Source organism: Argopecten irradians, chromosome 9, assembly GCF_041381155.1.
Source record: "Argopecten irradians isolate NY chromosome 9, Ai_NY, whole genome shotgun sequence".
In the NCBI taxonomy this organism is placed as follows: Eukaryota; Metazoa; Mollusca; class Bivalvia; order Pectinida; family Pectinidae; genus Argopecten; species Argopecten irradians.
Genome location: NC_091142.1, coordinates 7,734,549 through 7,755,929, shown reverse-complemented (window position 1 = coordinate 7,755,929; position 21,381 = coordinate 7,734,549). Strand labels below are relative to the sequence as shown.

General features: G+C 34.4%; 1 protein-coding gene across 1 annotated transcript in view; it reads left to right on the top strand.

Moving 5' to 3' along the window:
- LOC138331371 (uncharacterized) overlaps positions 1 to 21,381 on the top strand; it is a 44,457-nt gene that overhangs the window by 8,350 nt on the left and 14,726 nt on the right. Inside the window, 20 exon segments of the mRNA XM_069278942.1 lie at positions 68 to 251; positions 1,121 to 1,274; positions 1,726 to 1,853; positions 2,521 to 2,647; positions 3,336 to 3,427; positions 4,233 to 4,397; positions 5,058 to 5,180; positions 5,710 to 5,844; positions 6,343 to 6,462; positions 7,275 to 7,415; positions 10,041 to 10,228; positions 10,546 to 10,645; positions 11,213 to 11,380; positions 11,690 to 11,770; positions 12,249 to 12,329; positions 17,107 to 17,208; positions 17,895 to 18,002; positions 18,301 to 18,447; positions 18,809 to 18,896; positions 20,244 to 20,426. Coding sequence (XP_069135043.1) covers positions 68 to 251; positions 1,121 to 1,274; positions 1,726 to 1,853; positions 2,521 to 2,647; positions 3,336 to 3,427; positions 4,233 to 4,397; positions 5,058 to 5,180; positions 5,710 to 5,844; positions 6,343 to 6,462; positions 7,275 to 7,415; positions 10,041 to 10,228; positions 10,546 to 10,645; positions 11,213 to 11,380; positions 11,690 to 11,770; positions 12,249 to 12,329; positions 17,107 to 17,208; positions 17,895 to 18,002; positions 18,301 to 18,447; positions 18,809 to 18,896; positions 20,244 to 20,426 — 2,615 coding nt within the window.

The window sequence follows — 21,381 nt, the reverse complement described above, 5'->3', positions numbered from 1 at the left end:
GATTTTCAAATTTTGCATACAACATTACTGTTTCGTGGCCCTATTGACATAATTTCCCTTTTTGCAGCACCTGTATGAAGTACTCCATGCCTAGTACTGTCCATGGATGTCGGCTTCTGCTGGTCTGTGACGTGGCGCTGGGACGACAATGTCAGTACACCAGCACTGACTATACCCTTAAAGCACCCCCCACTGGTTACCATAGCACCCAAGGGGTCAAAAGGTCATCTACGAACGACAGTCACTTTCAGGTCAGTATGCAGTTTTTAACTTTCATGGTGGAATACTGTTTTTGCTTGGAAATCCCTAAAACTCACTATAGGAAAATGTAGATCTGTATCTTTGATCTTCTAAAAAATCAAGATCATAAACTTTGTTTTGGTATTTGGCTGCCGGATAATGAAGGTCCCCTATAGAAAACCCTGTACATATTTATTGAGAATTTGAAAACCCATGGCATGTAGGCCAGTTGATAGGTACTGAATGTAGGTCTATGGTTTTCCTCCATATGGTTTGGTTTTCCTCAAAACTCCAAAAACTTATTTTAAAATGGCCTTGACTGTTTATAGGATTATATTTAAGCGTTATTTTCAATATCTTTTGGGTTTATGAAGTCATAACAAAAAACAGAAGGTCTATATGAAAAAGAATGTCTGTCCGTTTTTTGTCTATGACTTCATAAACCCAAAAGATATTGAGAATAATACTTAAAATTTAATTTAGATACCTCAATCAGGTACTAATTAGGCATAAATTATCATGATTTTACTTACTTTTACAATAAATCAAATCGAGTTGTGGCACTTTGATATCTTATCAAATAGTTCAGTTTGTCCAATGACTGCCACTTTTAACATATAATACAGAAAACATTCTGTATATATATGATGTCATACTACTTCATGTATAAGTCTTTCGGTCTATGGAAAAATAGCGTCAAAGATCTAACCAATAGAAATGCATGTAACATATGAAATTAAATTATACAGAATTAAATCAAATTTACATCAATGTGTATTCCATATTTAACGAAAGATTGTTAAACTTATCTTTCACTTAGAATAAAACAAGGTCTCTAGGCAGTTTCAATGATAAAAGTAAAACGTTTACACTTTCTCAGGACAATGAGTTTGTGGTGTACAGTCCTAAACAACAGAGGATCCGATATGTTGTGGAGTTTTCCCTCCCGGACGATCCGGAGGTATCCGTTCCTGCTGTCACTGTCCCATCAGACACAGATGATGATAGCCTCAATAACAATCTAGCTAATGTTGGTAAGAACTGTAAGCTTTTAATTTCATTAAATAAATTGAGGGGAAGACGGCTTTCAATTTAACTTTTCACCTCTTAATTCTGTTTCTCTGTTGTGTAAATTTTTTTATCTGGCAGCCTCTAATAAAAAATTCCCAGACTTCATTTAAAAATCTTCAAGTTTTCAGAGATTTGAATGTAATTCATCTCTTGATCTGAAGCTGAGCAAAATATTTTTGTGTACATGTACTGATATTATTTCTTAATTAATAAAATAAATTATATATATTATAATTTGAATACAGAACAACTGGTCATCTGGCTTTATTTCAAAAACTGAAAGTCAAAGACAAATCATTTGAGTTTCAATACTGCCATCTTAATACCATCTTGATAAACAACTGTCCCAGCCTAGGATTGAATTTTCATTTGAATTTCCTTGCTCTTTTTGTGAAACATTGTTTTCTTTTTCAGACATATCGGACGTGAAGGACATTCCTGACCCCTTACAGAAGGTCACTGGTGGTCTCATGGGAGGCAAAAAGTCTGTACCTCTCAAAAGTGTCCATGTTAGAGCTAGAATGCTGGACATGGTGGCCAAGGTCAGTAGAAATGCAGAAAAATTATATTATTTCCTGTCCAGTCCTATACTGTCATGTCCCATTCCGTCCTATCCTGTCCTGTGTTGTCTTTTCTTTTACCTTTGTGTCAGTGTTCCTAATTGGGATTTTATTTATATTTAGTAACTATAGTAATGAATAATCCTGAAGACCAATGAACATTTCCGAAGACGAATGAACATTTCCAAAGACAAATGAACATTTCTGAAGACCAATGAACATTTCTGAAGACCAATGAACATTTCTGAAGACCAATGAACATTTCCGAAGACGAATGAACATTTCTGAAGACCAATGAACATTTCTGAAGACCAATGAACATTTCTGAAGACCAATGAACATTTCTGAAGACCAATGAACATTTCTGAAGACCAATGAACATTTCTGAAGACTAATGAACATTTCTGAAGACCGATGAACATTTCTGAAGACCAATGAACATTTCTGAAGACCAATGAACATTTCTGAAGACCAATGAAGAATTCCAAAATATTTATTTTTCACCTGACAGTGGAACTTCTATACTTTGTCTATTGGCTGTTCTATTTTGATTAAATAGATCATGTGACATATATATATTGTCGTCATATCTAACATGTTTGTATCTGCAGATTGAGTATTAACATAGAAAACATTTTTTTTCCTACAGGTTGTAGTTCTCCAGAAATACAGAAACGATAACAACTCGGCAATAGAGGCCAAATACATCTTCCCTCTAGACGACACAGCAGCCGTGTGTGGATTTGAAGCTTTCATCAACGGAAAACATATTATCGGTGAGCTTGTGCTGTAGAATCCTCTTAATATCATGTTCCATTGGTCAAACAAAATGTGATATTAAGGGGAATGTGACATTAAGAGTTGAAAGCATTTTAGTCAGAAAAGCTGCCAGGCCAGGCAAGCGATGCTTGGAGTTCGACCTTGGGATTTACCTGTATTTTATATATGATAATGGGTCAGATAAAGTGATATTAAGCATTTTCAGGGCAGATATATTCAGGGCAGTGATATTTTCATTTGTAATATAAAGAATACAGTCAAGCAAAAACTGGCTCATCAAGTAAATGTGATATTAAGGAGAATGTGACATTAGCTAAGTTGACATTAAGTACTATCCACTGTAGCACTCTCTTCTTTAGGATGTATATATTTGTCTTCAAATTTGTTATCTTTGATGTAAATTTCTTATATACCTGGCGAAAGACGCTTTGTGCTTATCTTGTATTCAAAGGCTACCAAAAGATCACTTTTCTGGTAATAGATCAGGAAAACGAAAAAGTCTTATGTGCAAAGAAAAGAATATTTGAGTTTGAATGCCTCATATATTGCCATGGGTTGAATAGCATTAACATAATATGACAAAACTGACATAGTTTAGGGGTGGATGTAACGACAGTGATAGTAACCCCTGGAGTATTGGGGATGGTATACAGGTAACATTTAAAGGTTTTCTTTACACCCCAGGTGAAGTTAAGGAAAAGAAGGCTGCACATAAGGAATACAAGGAAGCAATTAGTAAAGGACACGGAGCGTATCTCATGGACGAGGAAGAACCGGTCTGTATTATAGATATTGTTAACATTAGATGGTACAGTGAAACCTGCATTAGCGACCACCTCTGTATAAAGAACACCTGTTTAATAAGACCATTTTGTTAAGAGTGCCTAACAGTGAATTTTAACTCATTTTGACCTGTGTATAAAGACCACCTGTGTATAAAGACCACCTGGCTATAAAGACCACCTGTGTATAAAGACCACCTGGCTATAAAGACCATTTTTTCTTTGTCCCTTGGGTAGTCCTTATAAACAGGTCTGAATGTAGTAAATTTCTGTATAAAATTAAGAGTATTTTTTATCAAGAGTGTCAAATGGTCAGTTTCAACATAATTTGACTTGTGTATAAAACCACTTGGTTATAAAAAGAAGAGGCCCAGAGGGCCTGTATCGCTCACCTGGTTTGTAATGTCAAGTAATGTTCTGAATACAGGTTCATTGTTCTTTTCTGAGAGTGTCAAATGGTCAATTTCAACATAATTTGACTTGTGTATAAAGACCACTTGGCTATAAAAAAAAAGATTCTTGGTCCTTTTTGTGGTCTTTATTGACAGGTTTGACTTTATTAATTTCCTGTATAAAATAAAGAGTAATTTTTTATTATTATTCATTGAAAAAAAAACCCAAAACTTTCAGCATAATTTGAATTTTAGATGTTTTGTTGTCAATTTGATAGGTACTCCATGGCTAGCTCCCTTTCAAACCAAGATTAGTATTGTTGAATGACCCTATCTGTTACAAGGCTGAGAAAAAACAACAAAAAATGTAACCTGAGTGAATTGACTTTGACATGTTTATTTGACAGGATGTGTTTACTGTAAGTGTCGGAAACCTCCCTCCTAAGTGTGATGTCCTGATAAAGATTACGTACATCACAGAGCTACAAGTCGAGGGCGAGAGTATCGCCTTCAGGGTACCGGCCTCAGTCGCACCCTGGGTCAAGGACACTGCGCTGGCACAAAAGACCCAGGTAAGTTCATCTTGTGTCATAAATTACTGGAATCTTTATTATTATTATAATAATAGTAACCAGTTTTAAGTTATATGATCTTAAAGATACCAGTATGTATATAAAATCATATTATGATTCTGCATGTAATGGTGAATACCAAAGAAGCAAATGATGTCTTAAATATGTTTTGTGTGTTATTGGTGGCAGCTAGAGATATTCATGGCTGAGATGGGCTCATTCGTTGTCAAGGTGGGCTTATATGTGCCTGGTCATGGGATGGGCTTATTTATCGACAAGATGGGCTTATTTGTGGCTGAGATTAGCTTATTTATTGACAAGATTAGCTTATTTATTGACAAGATGGACTTATTGATTGACAGGATGGGCTTATTCATTGATGCGATGTACATATTTCTGGACAAACTTTTGTGTATTAGAGCTTAGTGATTGAAAGTGGCATGTCTGTTGATAACCAAATTGCTATTTTTCAATTGAGTTACATTGTCCTTGTCAAGAACGACTGATTTGATGAAAGGGAATTTATTGATTGTCTGTTGACAATTTTTTTTTGTCAACTGAAACTTAATTCCAAATTTATTTGATCACTATTTCAACTTTATTAATTTTGCTTCATATGTGTTATGATAAATGACATTGTTGGTTGTTTTCTCTTTTCAGTTTGACCTTGACACACTAAAAATCCAAGATGGCGGAAGGTCATCGTTGTCTCTACAAGTCTCTGTGGAGATGCCATTTGATATTCGCAGTGTTATGTCACCAACCCATCTCATTAAGTACAAGGTAACAGATTTTAAGCATGTGGAAAGAAATTATTGGTATTATCGCTTTTAACTTGATTTAATTATCTATATAATGTCACGATAAACTTTCATTGTATTCCGTCTTTGCATAATACAAAATGTAACCTCCCTTATAGGTATGTATCTATTGCAACTCATGACATTTTTTTTTTTAAGTATGACGTTACGGTCATAAACATGTGACGTCATAGACAGTACCTTCCTGTAAGGGCAGATAACTCTGTAATATACATATACAGAATATTCTACAATTTGAACATTTTTAATTTTGATAAAGCACTTCTCTCTTTAAACATAGATATACAAATCATTTCACATTATAAAAATTACACAAAAAGTCAACATGCAATTTTTAAATATAAATCTATTTGTAGATCGTTTATGAATTATGGTCATTTTTCTTGACTCATTAAACGACTTAAAAAGTCTACTTTTCATTGTCTGTTGAAATATTGATGATAAGATCATGGTTACAAAAAAAGTTTCAATTGTCTATTTTCTTCTTTAAGAAAACAGCCACTAAAGCAGTAGTAGAACTTCCAAAGAATGCGGGACTGGACGATGGATTTATTCTATTGGTCAGTCTGGCTGAAATCCATGTACCTCGTATGTGGGTAGAGAGACATTCCTCAAAGTCCACTCAGGTGAGTAAGTGGTCAATCTGCCAAAAATCCATGTAACTCATATGTGAGGTAGAGAGACATTCCTCAAAGTCCACTCAGGTGAGTAAGTGGTCAATCTGCCAAAAATCCATGTAACTCATATGTGACAAAAATTTATTTTGTTTACAAATGTGAATAAATTCCTGGGTGAACAACTGGGAATTTTACAAAGTTAAGGCTTTGCCCAATTTAACTAAGTTTGGCAAAAGAGAAGAGAAAAAGTTGATGAAACTAATTAAATCATGGAACATTTGCGAAGTATGGAAGCGTATCCAACCAGCAATATTTCGTTAAATTATTCACCCCTGAAAACACATTTAGACTCTTCTAAATCAAAAATAGACCAGTCCATTAAGAAATTCCAGGGGTGAATAATTTAAAATCAATTAAATATGAGAATGCACCATAAGAATATGTTGTATGTACTAGGTACAAGCACTTAAGACTTGTAGTTACACACTTAGAGATTTCTTATTCCAGGCGTGTATGTTAGCCTTCTACCCAGAGTTTGAGGCCGAGGTTGAAGATGACCCAGAGGTTATTTTCCTGTTGGATATGTCAAACTCGATGAAAGGTCAACCTGCTCGAGATGCTAAAAAGGTTAGTAATAAGTATGTATAACAAACTAAGGCAATATATCGCTCGGCTATTATTTCAGGCTCGATCGATTTCTCGAAACAAAAGTACAGACTTAAGTCAAAACTGAGTTTTTCTCCTTATGTAACTTATGTATTAGATATTGTAATTTGACTTAAGTTTGTTTCCAGAAATCGGGGCCAGAACCTGATCGGTTTAGGAGGTAGTTTGGTTTGTTTAGTTTTAACGTCCTATTTACAGCCAGGGTCATGTAAGGATGTGCAAGGCTTGATGATAGAGGAAAACCAGAGTACACAGAGAAAAACTACTGACCAGTGGTCAGTACCTGGCAACTGCTCCACTGCCTACTCGAGAGAGGACGTTACAAAGTTGGGAAAACTTGTGTCTAATTCCTGTAGTCAAAAATTTACAATAATAAAAATTTGTTTAAAATTAAAATCAACTGCCCCACATGGGATTCACACTTGTGACCTAGACATGGAGGGCTTGTGGTAAATTGTTTGGACATCTTAACCACTCGGCCACCGCAGAACCTGGATATAGGAGGTAGAAGGTTTAGCAAATAGAGGATTCAGGAGGTGGAGAGGTAGAGGGAAATATGACATGTCATTGGTAAACTAATCGTCATATCTCCCTACTGCCAGGTCTATAATTGTATTTGATACAATAAACATCCTTTCAAAATTGTGAAATTACAGGGGCGCTTAATAGGCACAAGTTTTCTTTTTTGTTGTTCATCATCTTTTGTAAATTTAGATGACATATAGTATGTATGAGGTTAAATAAAAATTTGATTAATTTATGTTAATCAACAGGTGTTCCTGTTAGCTGTTGAAAAATTACCTGAGAAAGCTTTCATCAATGTAGTCAGTTTTGGGACATCCTACAAAGAGCTCTTCCCCGCACCCCAGAGGAAGTCAAAACAGACACTACAGAAAATCACAGATTTTATACAGGTAAGAATAAATAAATAACAGATTTTATACAGGTGAGAATAGTAGATAAAGTTACAGAATTTATACAGGTGAATAAATGAATTACAGATTTTGTATGGGTAAGAATAAATTGCTAAATTACAGATTTTATACAGGTGAGAATATCAAATAAATAACAGATTTGGTACAGGTAAGAATAAATAAATTACAGAATTGTTACAGATAAGAATAAATAAATTACAGATTTTATATAGGTGAGAATAAATAAATTACAGATTTGGTACAGATAAGAATAAATAAATTATAGATTTTATATAGGTGAGAATAAATAAATTACAGATTTGGTACAGATAAGAATAAATAAATTACAGATTTTATACAGGTGAGAATAAATAAATTACAGATTTTAAACAGGTGAGAATAAATAAATTACAGATTTTAAACAGGTGATTATAAATAAATTACAGATTTTAAACAGGTGAGAATAAATAAATTACAGATTTTAAACAGGTGAGAATAAATAAATTACAGATTTTATACAGGTGAGAATAAATAAATTACAGATTTTAAACAGGTGAGAATAAATAAATTACAGATTTTATACTGGTAAGAATGAATAAATTACAGATTTTATATAGGTGAGAATAAATAAATTACAGATTTTAAACAGGTGAGAATAAATAAATTACAGATTTTGTACATATAAGAATAAATAAATTACAGATTTTGTACAGATAAGAATAAATAAATTACAGATTTTATATAGGTGAGAATAAATAAATTACAGATTTGGTACAGATAAGAATAAATAAATTATAGATTTTATATAGGTGAGAATAAATAAATTACAGATTTGGTACAGATAAGAATAAATAAATTACAGATTTTATACAGGTGAGAATAAATAAATTACAGATTTTAAACAGGTGAGAATAAATAAATTACAGATTTTAAACAGGTGATTATAAATAAATTACAGATTTTAAACAGGTGAGAATAAATAAATTACAGATTTTAAACAGGTGAGAATAAATAAATTACAGATTTTATACAGGTGAGAATAAATAAATTACAGATTTTAAACAGGTGAGAATAAATAAATTACAGATTTTATACTGGTAAGAATGAATAAATTACAGATTTTATATAGGTGAGAATAAATAAATTACAGATTTTAAACAGGTGAGAATAAATAAATTACAGATTTTGTACATATAAGAATAAATAAATTACAGATTTTGTACAGATAAGAATAAATAAATTACAGATTTTAAACAGGTGAGAATAAATAAATTACAGATTTGGTACAGATAAGAATAAATAAATTACAGATTTTATACAGGTGAGAATAAATAAATTACAGATTTTAAAACAGGTGAGAATAAATAAATTACAGATTTTGTACAGATAAGAATAAATAAATTACAGATTTTAAACAGGTGAGAATAAATAAATTACAGATTTTAAACAGGTGAGAATAAATAAATTACAGATTTTAAACAGGTGAGAATAAATAAATTACAGATTTTATACAGGTGAGAATAAATAAATTACAGATTTTAAACAGGTGAGAATAAATAAATTACAGATTTTATACTGGTAAGAATGAATAAATTACAGATTTTATATAGGTGAGAATAAATAAATTACAGATTTTAAACAGGTGAGAATAAATAAATTACAGATTTTGTACAGATAAGAATAAATATATTACAGATTTTGTACAGATAAGAATAAATAAACTACAGATTTTAAACAGGTGAGAATAAATAAATTACAGATTTGGTACAGATAAGAATAAATAAATTACAGATTTTATACAGGTGAGAATAAATAAATTACAGATTTTAAACAGGTGAGAATAAATAAATTACAGATTTTGTACAGATAAGAATAAATAAATTACAGATTTTAAACAGGTGAGAATAAATAAATTACAGATTTGGTACAGATAAGAATAAATAAATTACAGATTTTATACAGGTGAGAATAAATAAATTACAGATTTTAAACAGGTGAGAATAAATAAATTACAGATTTTATACAGGTGAGAATAAATGAATTACAGATTTTATACTGGTAAGAATGAATAAATTACAGATTTTATACAGGTGATAATAGATAAATTACAGATTTTAAACAGGTGAGAATAATAGATTAACAGATTTTATACTGGTGAGAAAATTAAATATAAGGGGAGCAAACAAACGGAAATTGTAGATTGGGTTTAATTTTTAACACTGCTGATACTGATTACTGTAATGATATGAAAATATAAATGAAAAATATGAAAATAAAAATTAGGAATTTATGTAAATAAATGTAAATGAAAAATATATAAACAAATTACATTTAAATAATTATGGTTAATTGAGTCTTTATTTTATATCACAATTTTTTTAAACTAATCATAGAAAATTAAAACTTGTTCTTCAAGCCTTTGAAAAAGAAAATTTGTGATGCATTGTCAATAAATTCTTAAAAATATCTTTTGTTAAAAAAATAAAGATATTAAAAAAATTGTAACTTGTGTGAATAATGATAATTAAAATATAAAAAAAATAATAATACTGGTTAACATACAGATTACATGATGTATGTGATGAATTTTCAAATGCAGTGATGATATTTTTTTTTTTTTTGCAGTCTGCACAGCCACATCTAGGAGGAAGCAATGTTAACTACCCTGTAGAGTCCTTGTTTCTTCTCCGTCCAGTAGAGGGCAGCAGGAGTATCTTCCTCATCTCGGATGGTTACCTTAGCAACAGTGACGTGCTTCTGTCAACTGTCAGGAAAGGAAATGCTAAGAATAGAATATTCACCATAGGCGTTGGGTAAATATGTTATTTTTTTCCAGACAAAAAGTGATATTAAAAAAATATTAATTGGCAAAAAAAAAAAAATATATATATATGTATTAAAATAAACTCATCTTAAATATACATAGTGATATATTAGGCAGGGAAAATAGTTTTGATTTAATAAATGAATGCAATGTCATATTCTCTTTCAGAGGGCCGGGTTGGGGGGGTTGTTAGTTTTCGCGATAAAAAGGCTTCACTATAATTAGTGTAAATTACTCCCTCATGTAAATTCCACATGTACAATAAAATATAAGACATTATAATTTTGTATTTTTGTTTCCATGAAGTCCCAATGTGAACCATCATCTGATGAGGAGTCTGGCGTCACGTGGAGGTGGTACCTATTACCACTACAACTACAAGACGCGGTCTGTCTGGGAGCCTCGGGTCAGTGATACATAGATCAAATACAGTTAAACCTGCCTTTAGCGACCACCTCTGTATAAAGGCCACCTGCTTAATAGGACCACATTTTTAAGATTCTAAATGACAAATTTCATTACAATTCAACCTGAGTGTAAAGACCACCTGTCTATAAAGGCCATTTTCCTCTGCCCCTTGGGTGGTCTTTATAGACAGTTTGACTGTATTATTGAGGTAATACTGCAGTTTTTCTAGTGGAAATACCTTAATGATAACTTACATTGTACCTAAGGTTCTTTGATGAAAGATTGTATTATAAATGTAATAAGGTGAGTGGACACAGAGCTTGGGTACAGGTTAACACCTTATTCCCAATGCTATTTTATTGATAATTTCCTTTAAGTTAAATGAAAAGGGATACATTGTTGTGTGTCAAATATTAAAGGATCTTGCTTTAATCTATGCAGGTTGCCCTTTAGTCAATTGGTAGAAAGTGTCCACATTCTGTCTGGATGTTCTCAGTCCAAGTCCCACGGATCCCACGACTCACTTTTTCCTTTTACCTAATTTTGCCGTTTTTGTATTTTTCAGATTAGGTCCCAGGTACAAAAGGCCTGTTGTCCTGGTATATCTGGTGTAAAGGTGGAGTGGCAGCAACATGGTACCCCCGATTCTCCTCTTCAGGCTCCGAATCATATCCCTAGTCTGTTCTCAGGGTCACGATAGGTCATATATGGCTTTGTACCAAACTGTACACAGGTGAGAATTTATAATACTGCAACAGCCATACACGGAACTCGCACTCAAAAAATGAGTAAAGTTAATAAGGGCGATGGCGGGAAACATAATACAACCTGCGTCATGAAAATTAACATTTTATTTATTTTTATCAAATTGTTCAGAAGGTGTGATAAGTGTAATATTAATGTTTAGCCAATAACTATAGCAACTCTACAAAATTACCGTTTAACATTCCAATTTTGAAAATTAAAAGCGGTTTTGGAAAAATAATGGGCCTTTTAAGACTTTCAAGCTTTTAATCCAGATTAAATTTGATTTATAAAACAGGCTTATTTGAAGGCTACTGTTGATAATGTGGAGATTTCTACCATGGTGGCTACAACAGAGCTCAACATTACACAAGGGGAGGTAAGTAAGAAATTAAACAATGGAAGGTAACCAAGAAATTACACAAGGGGAGGTAAGCAAGAGATTACACAAGGGGAGGTAAGCAAGAAATAAGAAAAATAAAGTGTGTTATCATATCCATATAATAAAAACATTTCAGAATAATCTAGTAAATATTCTTTCTGTCATGTAGTACTACTTATTTGAAAATAAAATTGGTCTTCAAATTAAATCTTTTGATTGTAAGAACAAATTATCATAAATTATATGCATTTAAATGTGTAACAGGTGAGGCCATACCGGGGCTCGAACCCATGACCTCCAAACACTAACTAGATGCTCTACTATATTGAACAAACCAGTCCAATTCTGCTACAAATACCATTTTGATCACAACACACATTCCAAATTGCTTAGGTGTATTCCAATAAACCCATATTGTAATCAGTTGACAGATCATGCATTGGTCCATGACTAATTAAATTAATTAATTCTCCAGATGCTACATCAGTTGACAGCCCGTGCGTTGATCCGTGACTACGAGGATGGAATATTATGTGAGGATAAAATAAAACAGAGGGTAAGTACTGTATTGTGCATTATACCGTGTCTACGATATGAGCCTATATTACTTATCTTATTCACTGTAATTAGTGCCTAGGATACTAAAAATTGTAATTAATAGGGAATGCTTATCATTGAACTTAAATTAAAGCTGTGGACAAAAAAAACTTCAGCCATATTCTACTTGTTGTTGAAATCTTCACGGTACATTAATCTGTCACGGTAAACATTGATATGCCTTTCCTTTGAGATTCATTATTACATGGTGATTCCCTTGCGAAAGTTTATGCCTAAAATAATTTCACGTATATTTTGGGTATGGTGTCTCCTTATCCAAGAAACCTTGCAAGACTGTCTCGCTGTTGGGTCCTATGGTGATGGGCGAGTGGCCTGCTAACTTCACTATGGCTAGCTGTCCGTTCTTTTTCTCAAGTTCCTTTTCCTGAAGGACCATGCATCTGAATGCTAAATACCACGGTGTTGTCAGTGGAGCCATCTGGAGAAAAGTAGTTCCATGCTTCTGTTGTGTTTGTTGCATAAGGATGTTCATTACGTTGGTGCCCAATAGAATTGGTATATTGCTGTTGTACTTGCTCGCAGGGACGACTAAGAATAATGCCTTCACCGTGTTAGCTTCTGTTCCTGAAAGGCCTGTGACAGATGTCTCAATCTCCACTGTTCCATCATAGGGAAGTAATTGTCCATCGGCACATTCCACCTTGAGGATAGAGTCCAGTGGTTTAATAGGTAAATGGCTAAGACAATCCTCCCAGAATGTACGGCTGACAGTAGAAACAGTGGATCCTGTGTCTAACAGCGCTGTAGCAGTGTGACCTTCCACAGTAACAGAAGCCTCGGTTGGTGTCCCAACTAGATCTGCTGTAGGTTTGTTCTTTTTATCATCCATGGGGCTATCTATCCTAAAACAGCCTAACGTCTGCCCCGCGCGAAAGGCCTTCTGTCGTTTAAAGGACGTCTGTTGGAGGATCCTCTGGAGTTGTCCAACTTAGCACGACAGCCTAATGCTATGTGACCACTCTGTCCACAGCGGTAGCATGCCGGCTCCTCATAGTCTGGGTTGTCTCCTCCTTCCAAATATTCTGGGTTCCTGCTGGCCTCAGCATAACCGGTACTCTGACGCTGGTAGCCTTGCTGGTGCTGGTTCCCTCTTTGTCCTCTATTTCTTGGACCTCTATGGCTGAAGTCCTTTCTGTAAGATCCAGAGCCTTGATGTGGTGACTGGTTCCTAGAATCTTGACCCTGTTGTTTCTTGTCAAAGTCCTGTTGCCATTTACAAACTGACTCAAGTGTAGCTCCCATCTGCTGTATATCATACCACGTAAGTCATCGTCGGCTGTAACTGCGGACTTGGCGGTGATAGTGTTCTTGGAGGCAGTAGACTTTGGCTTCTTCTCTTGCTCTACTCTTCGGACAGCTTTAAGTAGCTCATCAAAGTCATGGTAGGTCTCGAAGAGGTGTCCTGTAATATCCTTTAAAGGTTCACGAAGTCCACTCCAGAAGATAGTCCTAAGTGTTTCTGTTCCCTCAGAGGTGTTACCCATGGCCTCGTCAAATAATTCCTGTAGCCTACAGCTCCAAGTGGCGACATCCTCAGAGTCAGCTTGGGTAGCATTATAAAACTTCTTCAGAAGAATATCCTTAGGTTGCACTATGCCATAAACACAGTCCATCTTCTGAAGTATGGATTCAATGGAGGCATCACTGACAACTTTACTTCTGACCTTCAGGGCAGCTCCTTTCAGTGAACTGCGTATAGCCTGTCTTATGCTGTCTTCCGCTTTCAGGCACCGTACTTCCTGTTTCCATAAATCGTATGTTACACCTGACTTACCATCTCCAGAAAATGTGGAAATCTTTGGAAAATGGTGTAGGACTGATACAGGTAGTGGGCCTGGTAGAACTTCTTCTGTTTTCTTCGAAGCATCTTGCTTCACTCCCTCTTCTTCTTCATGATCATCCTGTAATTCTTGCTTCAGCTTTTCAGATGTGCCAGTCATCCATGCCAGAAAATCTTCCTCCTTTGCTAACTTAGGCTTCATCTTAAACTTCTTCATGTACTGTACAAGCTTCCTTACTTCCTCTTCTGGTATATCCTCATCCGACATGTCGAGTGTGTATGGTAATAGAAGTACAAGAAAATATAAGAGTAACAAAAGTCAACGCACTAAGCTGAATAGTGACACAACACCTACATAAATTATCCAACTGATGATATTATAATTCCTGAGAGCTGGAAATGTACTGAATGGTTACAATGCAAATAAATCAATCTGGAAAAAAAAATGTTTGTGCAACAGAAAATGCACTAGTAAATGTTCAAGAAAAATGAAAAAAAAAAATATTAGCCGTATAAATAATGTTATAAGAGAATCAAAACACAATAACAAAATTGCAATATAAGGAAAATATGATTACTGAAAAAAAAAAAATAGATCAGATTTGAAAACACCAACCAGATATGTTGATCGCAAATTCCGATTACTAAAAATTGCAAAAAAAAAAAATATAAAGATTAAACAAAAGATCTGAAAAAGAAAGAAAAAAAATCCAATATGTGAGTCTGAAAGTCTAATATGAAATTGTACGAAAATAAACAAAGTACAAAACAAAACACATGTAAATACCAGATCAAAATACACTATGCTCACCCTCTGGAAAAGAAAAATGTGTATATAATATAAGTATATACAAATGTATTCAGTCCCTGAAATATAAGGTTAAATAAGATGGAAAATATTGAAATAATTCTGTAAATATTAGACAACACTACACACTCTAGAGGAAAATTAATTAGAAAAAGAAAACGCGCATGGGAAATGGGAATGTCATCAAACAAAAGTCATCTACTATGTCAAGTCAGTGTCTGTTAGTAAATACAAGTGACCTTGACCTCAGTGCACGTGGACTTCCGGTTTGGGATAATGGAGGTAGGAATGGGGGCGCAAACAAATACGCATGGTTATTGTACATGTACTGTAAAAAATATATGCATCACCTTTTTCAAAAAAATAATGTCAGCTTTACACACAATATTATTACCTGTATGGCAGTGTACAACAAACCTGCCTTGGGAATACCAATAAGTGACAACACACTACTAGTAAACATGAAGTGACATTTCAACATCAGTCTATAGCTACCTGAATATAAAGAAAAAATATAGCAAAGTTTCAAGAATCAAAATTGTCAATATAAATAACATGCCATCACACCAAACATGTTTCTTTCGTTGCATAGGCATAAATAGTCAATGTATATTACATATAAGAAACACAGGAGTCTGTTCATGTATTATTTTACCGTGAAAATGTTCCAAGTTTTTCCGAACACGTTAATCCAAGGGCGCAGACATGTTGGTTCACGATCGGGGTCGTTGAAGCGCTTGTAGTCTATAAGTGTAAAGAGCTCTGGAAAGTCTGTGTCTCGAAGACGCTTTACACACACGTAACACACTAGTTAGGCCTAGTACTCAACACGTACGCGAGTGAAATAATATGCACACAATAATCCTTCAAGTGAATCGATAGGTCGTTACGAATCATCACTGTCGTTGGTTCTCATCGTCGTCAATTAGGAATATTACTGGGGGCTCCAATGTTGCAGGGGTGTTGGTTAATACAAGAAACACTGATTAACCATGCAAGTTCTTTTATTCCATATAGACGGATATTTACATATTATGACGCACCCTGTAACAATATTAAAACACTAGTTTAGAGAATGAAATACATATACCTAATATGGCTAATGAAAGTATAACCATCTGACATACATTACTGATAATACTTATTACATTATATGTGATAGGTACGTACATATTACATACGAACAGTTATATAATTATCTTAACGAACAGGTTGATATATCACACTGTTTATGGATTTCGATATACAAAAGATATAATGTAAGAGTGTATACACTATCTATTAGAACATTACGTATATAACATAACGGTTAACTATTTGTACAATAAAACATATCTCACCTGTGTGTGACACAGGGCGCTTTGCCTGGGGCACAAACTCGATACAACTTGTATGTGCTGATACCATATAAAATGTTGGTTCGAATAGATCTAACAAGGACAAAACAAGAACATTCTATTACATAAGGTAAAAGATATACTAGGGTTACGATATCGAATAAATAACGTGATAATGGCAGCCAGGTGAGTACACCTGATGGCCGATTACATATTTCTGAATATAATGAATACTTTATAAATATAATAAATATATACGTATATCGTTTTATCTTAACGTGGAGTGAAATCAGTGATCAGAGAAATAGTGCCAAAATGAATTAAGGGGATATGTACGGTTAATACTTACATGCAGGCTTCTAAAAGATGCTAATGGCTAGTTCGAGTCTGTTTGTCTAATTTCAAAATGTCTCTTGTATCGCGCGCAGAATCGGTCAGCTGTCACGTGTCTAAGTGACCAGTGTGACGTCAAAGGGGCACAGATAAAGGGTGTTAGTAAATCGTATAACACATAACTAAAATACTATTATATATTCTTAATTAAAAACTATGAATACAAGTATGTGACTATCCAGGACGTACACTCTGAAAATGAAACATATTATTATACAATGTATAAATACATTGTAACTATACTAAGATTAAGTTTATACAATATTAACAAATATAATATTGACGTCATAAAAATGACCCTGCTACACAAGGACTATAAGAAACAGTGGAAAGCAAGGTGAAGTAAAATCAGACATATTGCCAGTATAAAACTGATAATGATTCGTTGATTTTTCAGGTGATGAAGCAGGAGAGGAAGAATACCATTATAGAGCTGAGTACAGAGTATTCTATAGTAACTCCCTACACCAGTTTTGTGGCCATTGAGGACAGGGACCAGGTAAAGTATTCTTCTGGCAATAAGTTCTCACTAAGCAATATGCTCTCACTCAGCAATAAACTCTCACTCAGCAATAATACTCTCGCTCAGCAACTCATTCGGCAATAAGCTCTTGAATGGCAATTAAAAATCCTTGTTCTGCAATTCATTCAGCAATTTAAAATCTCGCTCAGCAATAAACTCTCGCTCAGCAATAAGCTCTCGCTCAGCAATAAGCTATCACTTGGCAATAACCTCTTGCATGGCCATAAATACTATTGGCAATAAGTCCTCACTTGTAAATCCCCTCGGAAATAAGACCTTAGTCGTAAACCCCCCTTGGTAATAAGCCCTCACTCATAAATCCTCTTGACAATAAGCCCTCAGTCGTAAATACCCTTGGCAATAAGTCCTCACTTGTAAACTCCCTTGGCAATAAGTCTTAGTTCATAAATCCCCTTCACAATAAGTCTCTCGCTTATTCCCATGGCGATAAGCCCTCGCTTGTAATCCCTTTGGAATAATGCTCTTGCTCATATCTGACAGTAAGCCCTCTTCCTATTTTCAGATTTGATTCTATTTGCTTGTAATGTCCTTCTGAAAAATAATGTGCATGACGATCACTCAGACTTTGATGAAAATAAATCATTGTATCTTGTTTGTTTATTTTTCTTTAATCATGTTTTATTTTGCTATCTTGTTGTTAGAATGAAGAGCTTGCAGAAGGGCCGTCCATTGATGAGCTTGTTGCCATGGAGACAGTGGACATTTTGGATTACGTAGGATGGCAGAATCCTGATGTGTTTGATGAAAAGGTTTGTTTGTCTGACATACTGTATGATGGTTAATACTGTATAATTTCTCTGGTCTAAAATTTCACGATTTATTGTTTTGGACTTATTTGTGTGGGGGAGGGGGAGTATTTTCACAAATTATCACTTGGCCATGACACCATTGAGATTTAGTCTGTAATTATCTGGTATGATAAATTAATTGTAAAACAAAAATCATTAGAATAAATTTAAATATTGTTGCTAAAGCATGCATGTGTAATTCCTGATTTAAGTTTACCACAAGTGTGGGTGATTTACCATTCTGCTTTTGATTATCTAGGAGCCAGAAGAAATAGTGGAAGAGCTGTTGAGAAAAGCCTTGATTGCAGAGAATTTCTCCCAGATGGAAGCCAAGAGAGCCTATGTGTCCATCTTGGACCACAAACCTTGTCTTCAGACAGATGACAACTATGATCTGAGAGAAAAGGTGACTCATCTCAAAGTAACTTATTCACCACTGATGACACATGTAGACTCTTCTAAATCAAAGAATAAACCAGTCCATTATGAAATTTCAGGGATGAATGAGATAATTATAAACCAAGTTAGTCACAGTGAATACAAACTTTGTGAACGACACTGATGGGACAACTCTATCTTACATGGCTAGCTATGTGAGAAAAGTGTAGTATTAACGGTAGGTAATAACTTTTTTGAATCGACAAAATTAATTAAAAGCTGTTTTGGAAAGGTAGTAGGCCTTTAACAGACCTATATTAGATTCTTTTAATCATAGACTGGATCCGATATTTCTGATTTCTAATACAAAGGTTTTGTATGTTTTGAAGGTTATGGAATCGGTTGAGAAATTCTTCATCTATTCCAAAGACGACATTAGCCAAAATGTGTTGACAGAGTTCCGTGAAAGTTTTCCAAGTAAGTTTCGTCATGGAAAAAAACTTGATATAACAGAACGGTGGTTTTCAATACATCTACATGTTCTTTTATTATTGTGAGATGGCCAATCAGAATCAGTTTCTGAAGACAGCGTTGTATGAAATAGTCATTTGTAAAATCCAAACCAAAAAGTTCGAGATGCTACACTGGTGATGAATGGTACTTAATCGCTATCAAAATCAGGACCAAATGAATCAGGATTTTTCTTCATTCATAAAAGTTACTTACTTTACACTATTACCACCTTTGGAAAGTTTGAGATTGTGATTTTACTTAAAGATAAAAATATTAGAATAATTAATTGCGTCCTGAAAAATAATTCAATGACACTATGTCCTACATGGAATGAAGTACTGATTGTGCATGCACCAAGAGCAAAACAAATTATTTGATGTTATTTTATAATAATGTACTTTGGTGTTCATTATAATCCCAAATATACATGATTTAACATCAGTTATTCCGTCTTTGCATATTACAGAGTTAGTTCCCTTGCGGGTAGGTATTGATTGTTACGTCATTGTTACGTCATTATTTTGTGAGCTCAATTCACGTCGTTTTCTCCGAAACGTATGAAATTACGCTCGCAAACACATGACGTCACAATCAATACCTACTCACGAGTGCAGATAACTCTGTAATATGCAAATTCGAAATTGATGAGTATCGTTTATGCTCTGCCGGCAGTGGAGCATCTTCAAGGGGTTTTGAGACATCTTGAATTATTCCACTTCTGTGTTTTGTGTTATCTGGCAATGATGTATAAATTAATGAACACTTTTACTTCAGTGTGTGTTGTCATTGTTCAAAATTTCAAATATCATTTTGTTACCATGGTTACAAATGATGAAATTAATATACATGTTAATGAAAATTTGTGTATAAATGATTTGTTAGCGATGTTGACGTTGCTGCTTTTGAAGAATAACCAATACAATTGTTCATTTTTCCAAAATAGTGTCATGTGGTTGCCTTCAGTGAGGGGAATGCTTACAGATCGAGTTTTTTCATTTTGGTGTTGAAATTAATTTCAGGGGCCATTTGTTCAAAAGGTGATATGGCCACAACAATGTCAAAAATCAAAATAGAATAATTTCTGGTAATACAAATTTTACAAAATTTTATAGGAATCTTCAGGTTCTTAAGTACTCCATTCTGATTTGTTCATACCTGCTGAATTTAGTGAAGTTAAAATCAGGAATTTTGCAGCAAATGAGAAATGATAATTTCACTAATCATGTGATTAGGTTAATCCTCCTTTGAATAACCTGGTCCAGATTGGCAAAAGAAATACTTGTCTTATTCAAGGTTTATTTTTCGTTCCAGTCTTGTCAACTATCATGGTTAAAAAGCTAACTGGTGAAATGTTAAGCGTGAAAGTCTACAGTACGGACACTGTGGCAGATCTCAAGGAGAAACTTTACCAGATGGAGGGAATCTGTCAGGATCAACAGAGACTGATATCTGATGGCCGTCAGCTGGAGGATAAAGATCGCCTCTCAAATCTAGGTAATCATTTCTCTTCTTGTTTATCAATAAATCTGCGGATGGTTGAGTTTGTTAATTTGAAACTATTGTGAAAGGAGCAGTCAGCGTGGTTTGTACATAGTGTTAAATACAATCTCTGTCACTCTGGTGACAGAGTGGGTTGGTGTGATTTGTACATAGTGTTTAATACAGTCTCTGTCACTCAGCTGGCATAACGGGCCGGTGTGGTTTGTACATAGTGTTAAATACAGTCTCTAGATCTGTCACTCAGCTGATGGAGCGGGTCGTTGTGGTTTGTACACGGTTTAAATACGGTCTCTGTCACTCAACTGACATAGCGGTTCGGTGTGATTGTACATACAATGTAGTGTTAAATATGATCTCTGTCACTCAGCTGACAGAACGGGTCGATGTGGTTTTTAGGTCATCTGACCCGAAGGGTCATCATGCACCGTCTGTTATTGGGCGCCATGCACCATGCATCGTGCGCCGTGTGCTGTGGGTAAACTTTTCATTCAAACGGCTTCTTCTCAATAACCGAAATGCCCAGGGTACTGATATTTGGCCTGTAGTATGCTGGGATGAAGGGCTACCAAGTTTGTTCAATTGACCTTCATTTAAGGTCACAGGGGTCAAAAAGGCGAAAATCTTTAAACAGCTTCTTCTGAAGACCCAGAAGGCCCAGGATACTCATATTGGGTCTGCAGCATGCTGGGATAAAGGGCAACCAAATTTGTTCAAATGAATGACCTTGACCTTCATTCAAAGTCACATGGGTCAAATAGCTTAAAATCCTTTAAACAACTTCTTTTGAATAACTAAGAGGCCTAGAGACCTGATATTGGGCCTGTTACATGCTTGGATGAAGGGCTACCACGTTTGTTCAAATGAATGACCTTGATCTTCATTCAAGGTCATGGGTGTTAAATAAGCTAAAATCATTAAACGATTTCTTCTCAAGAGCCAAAAGGCCCAG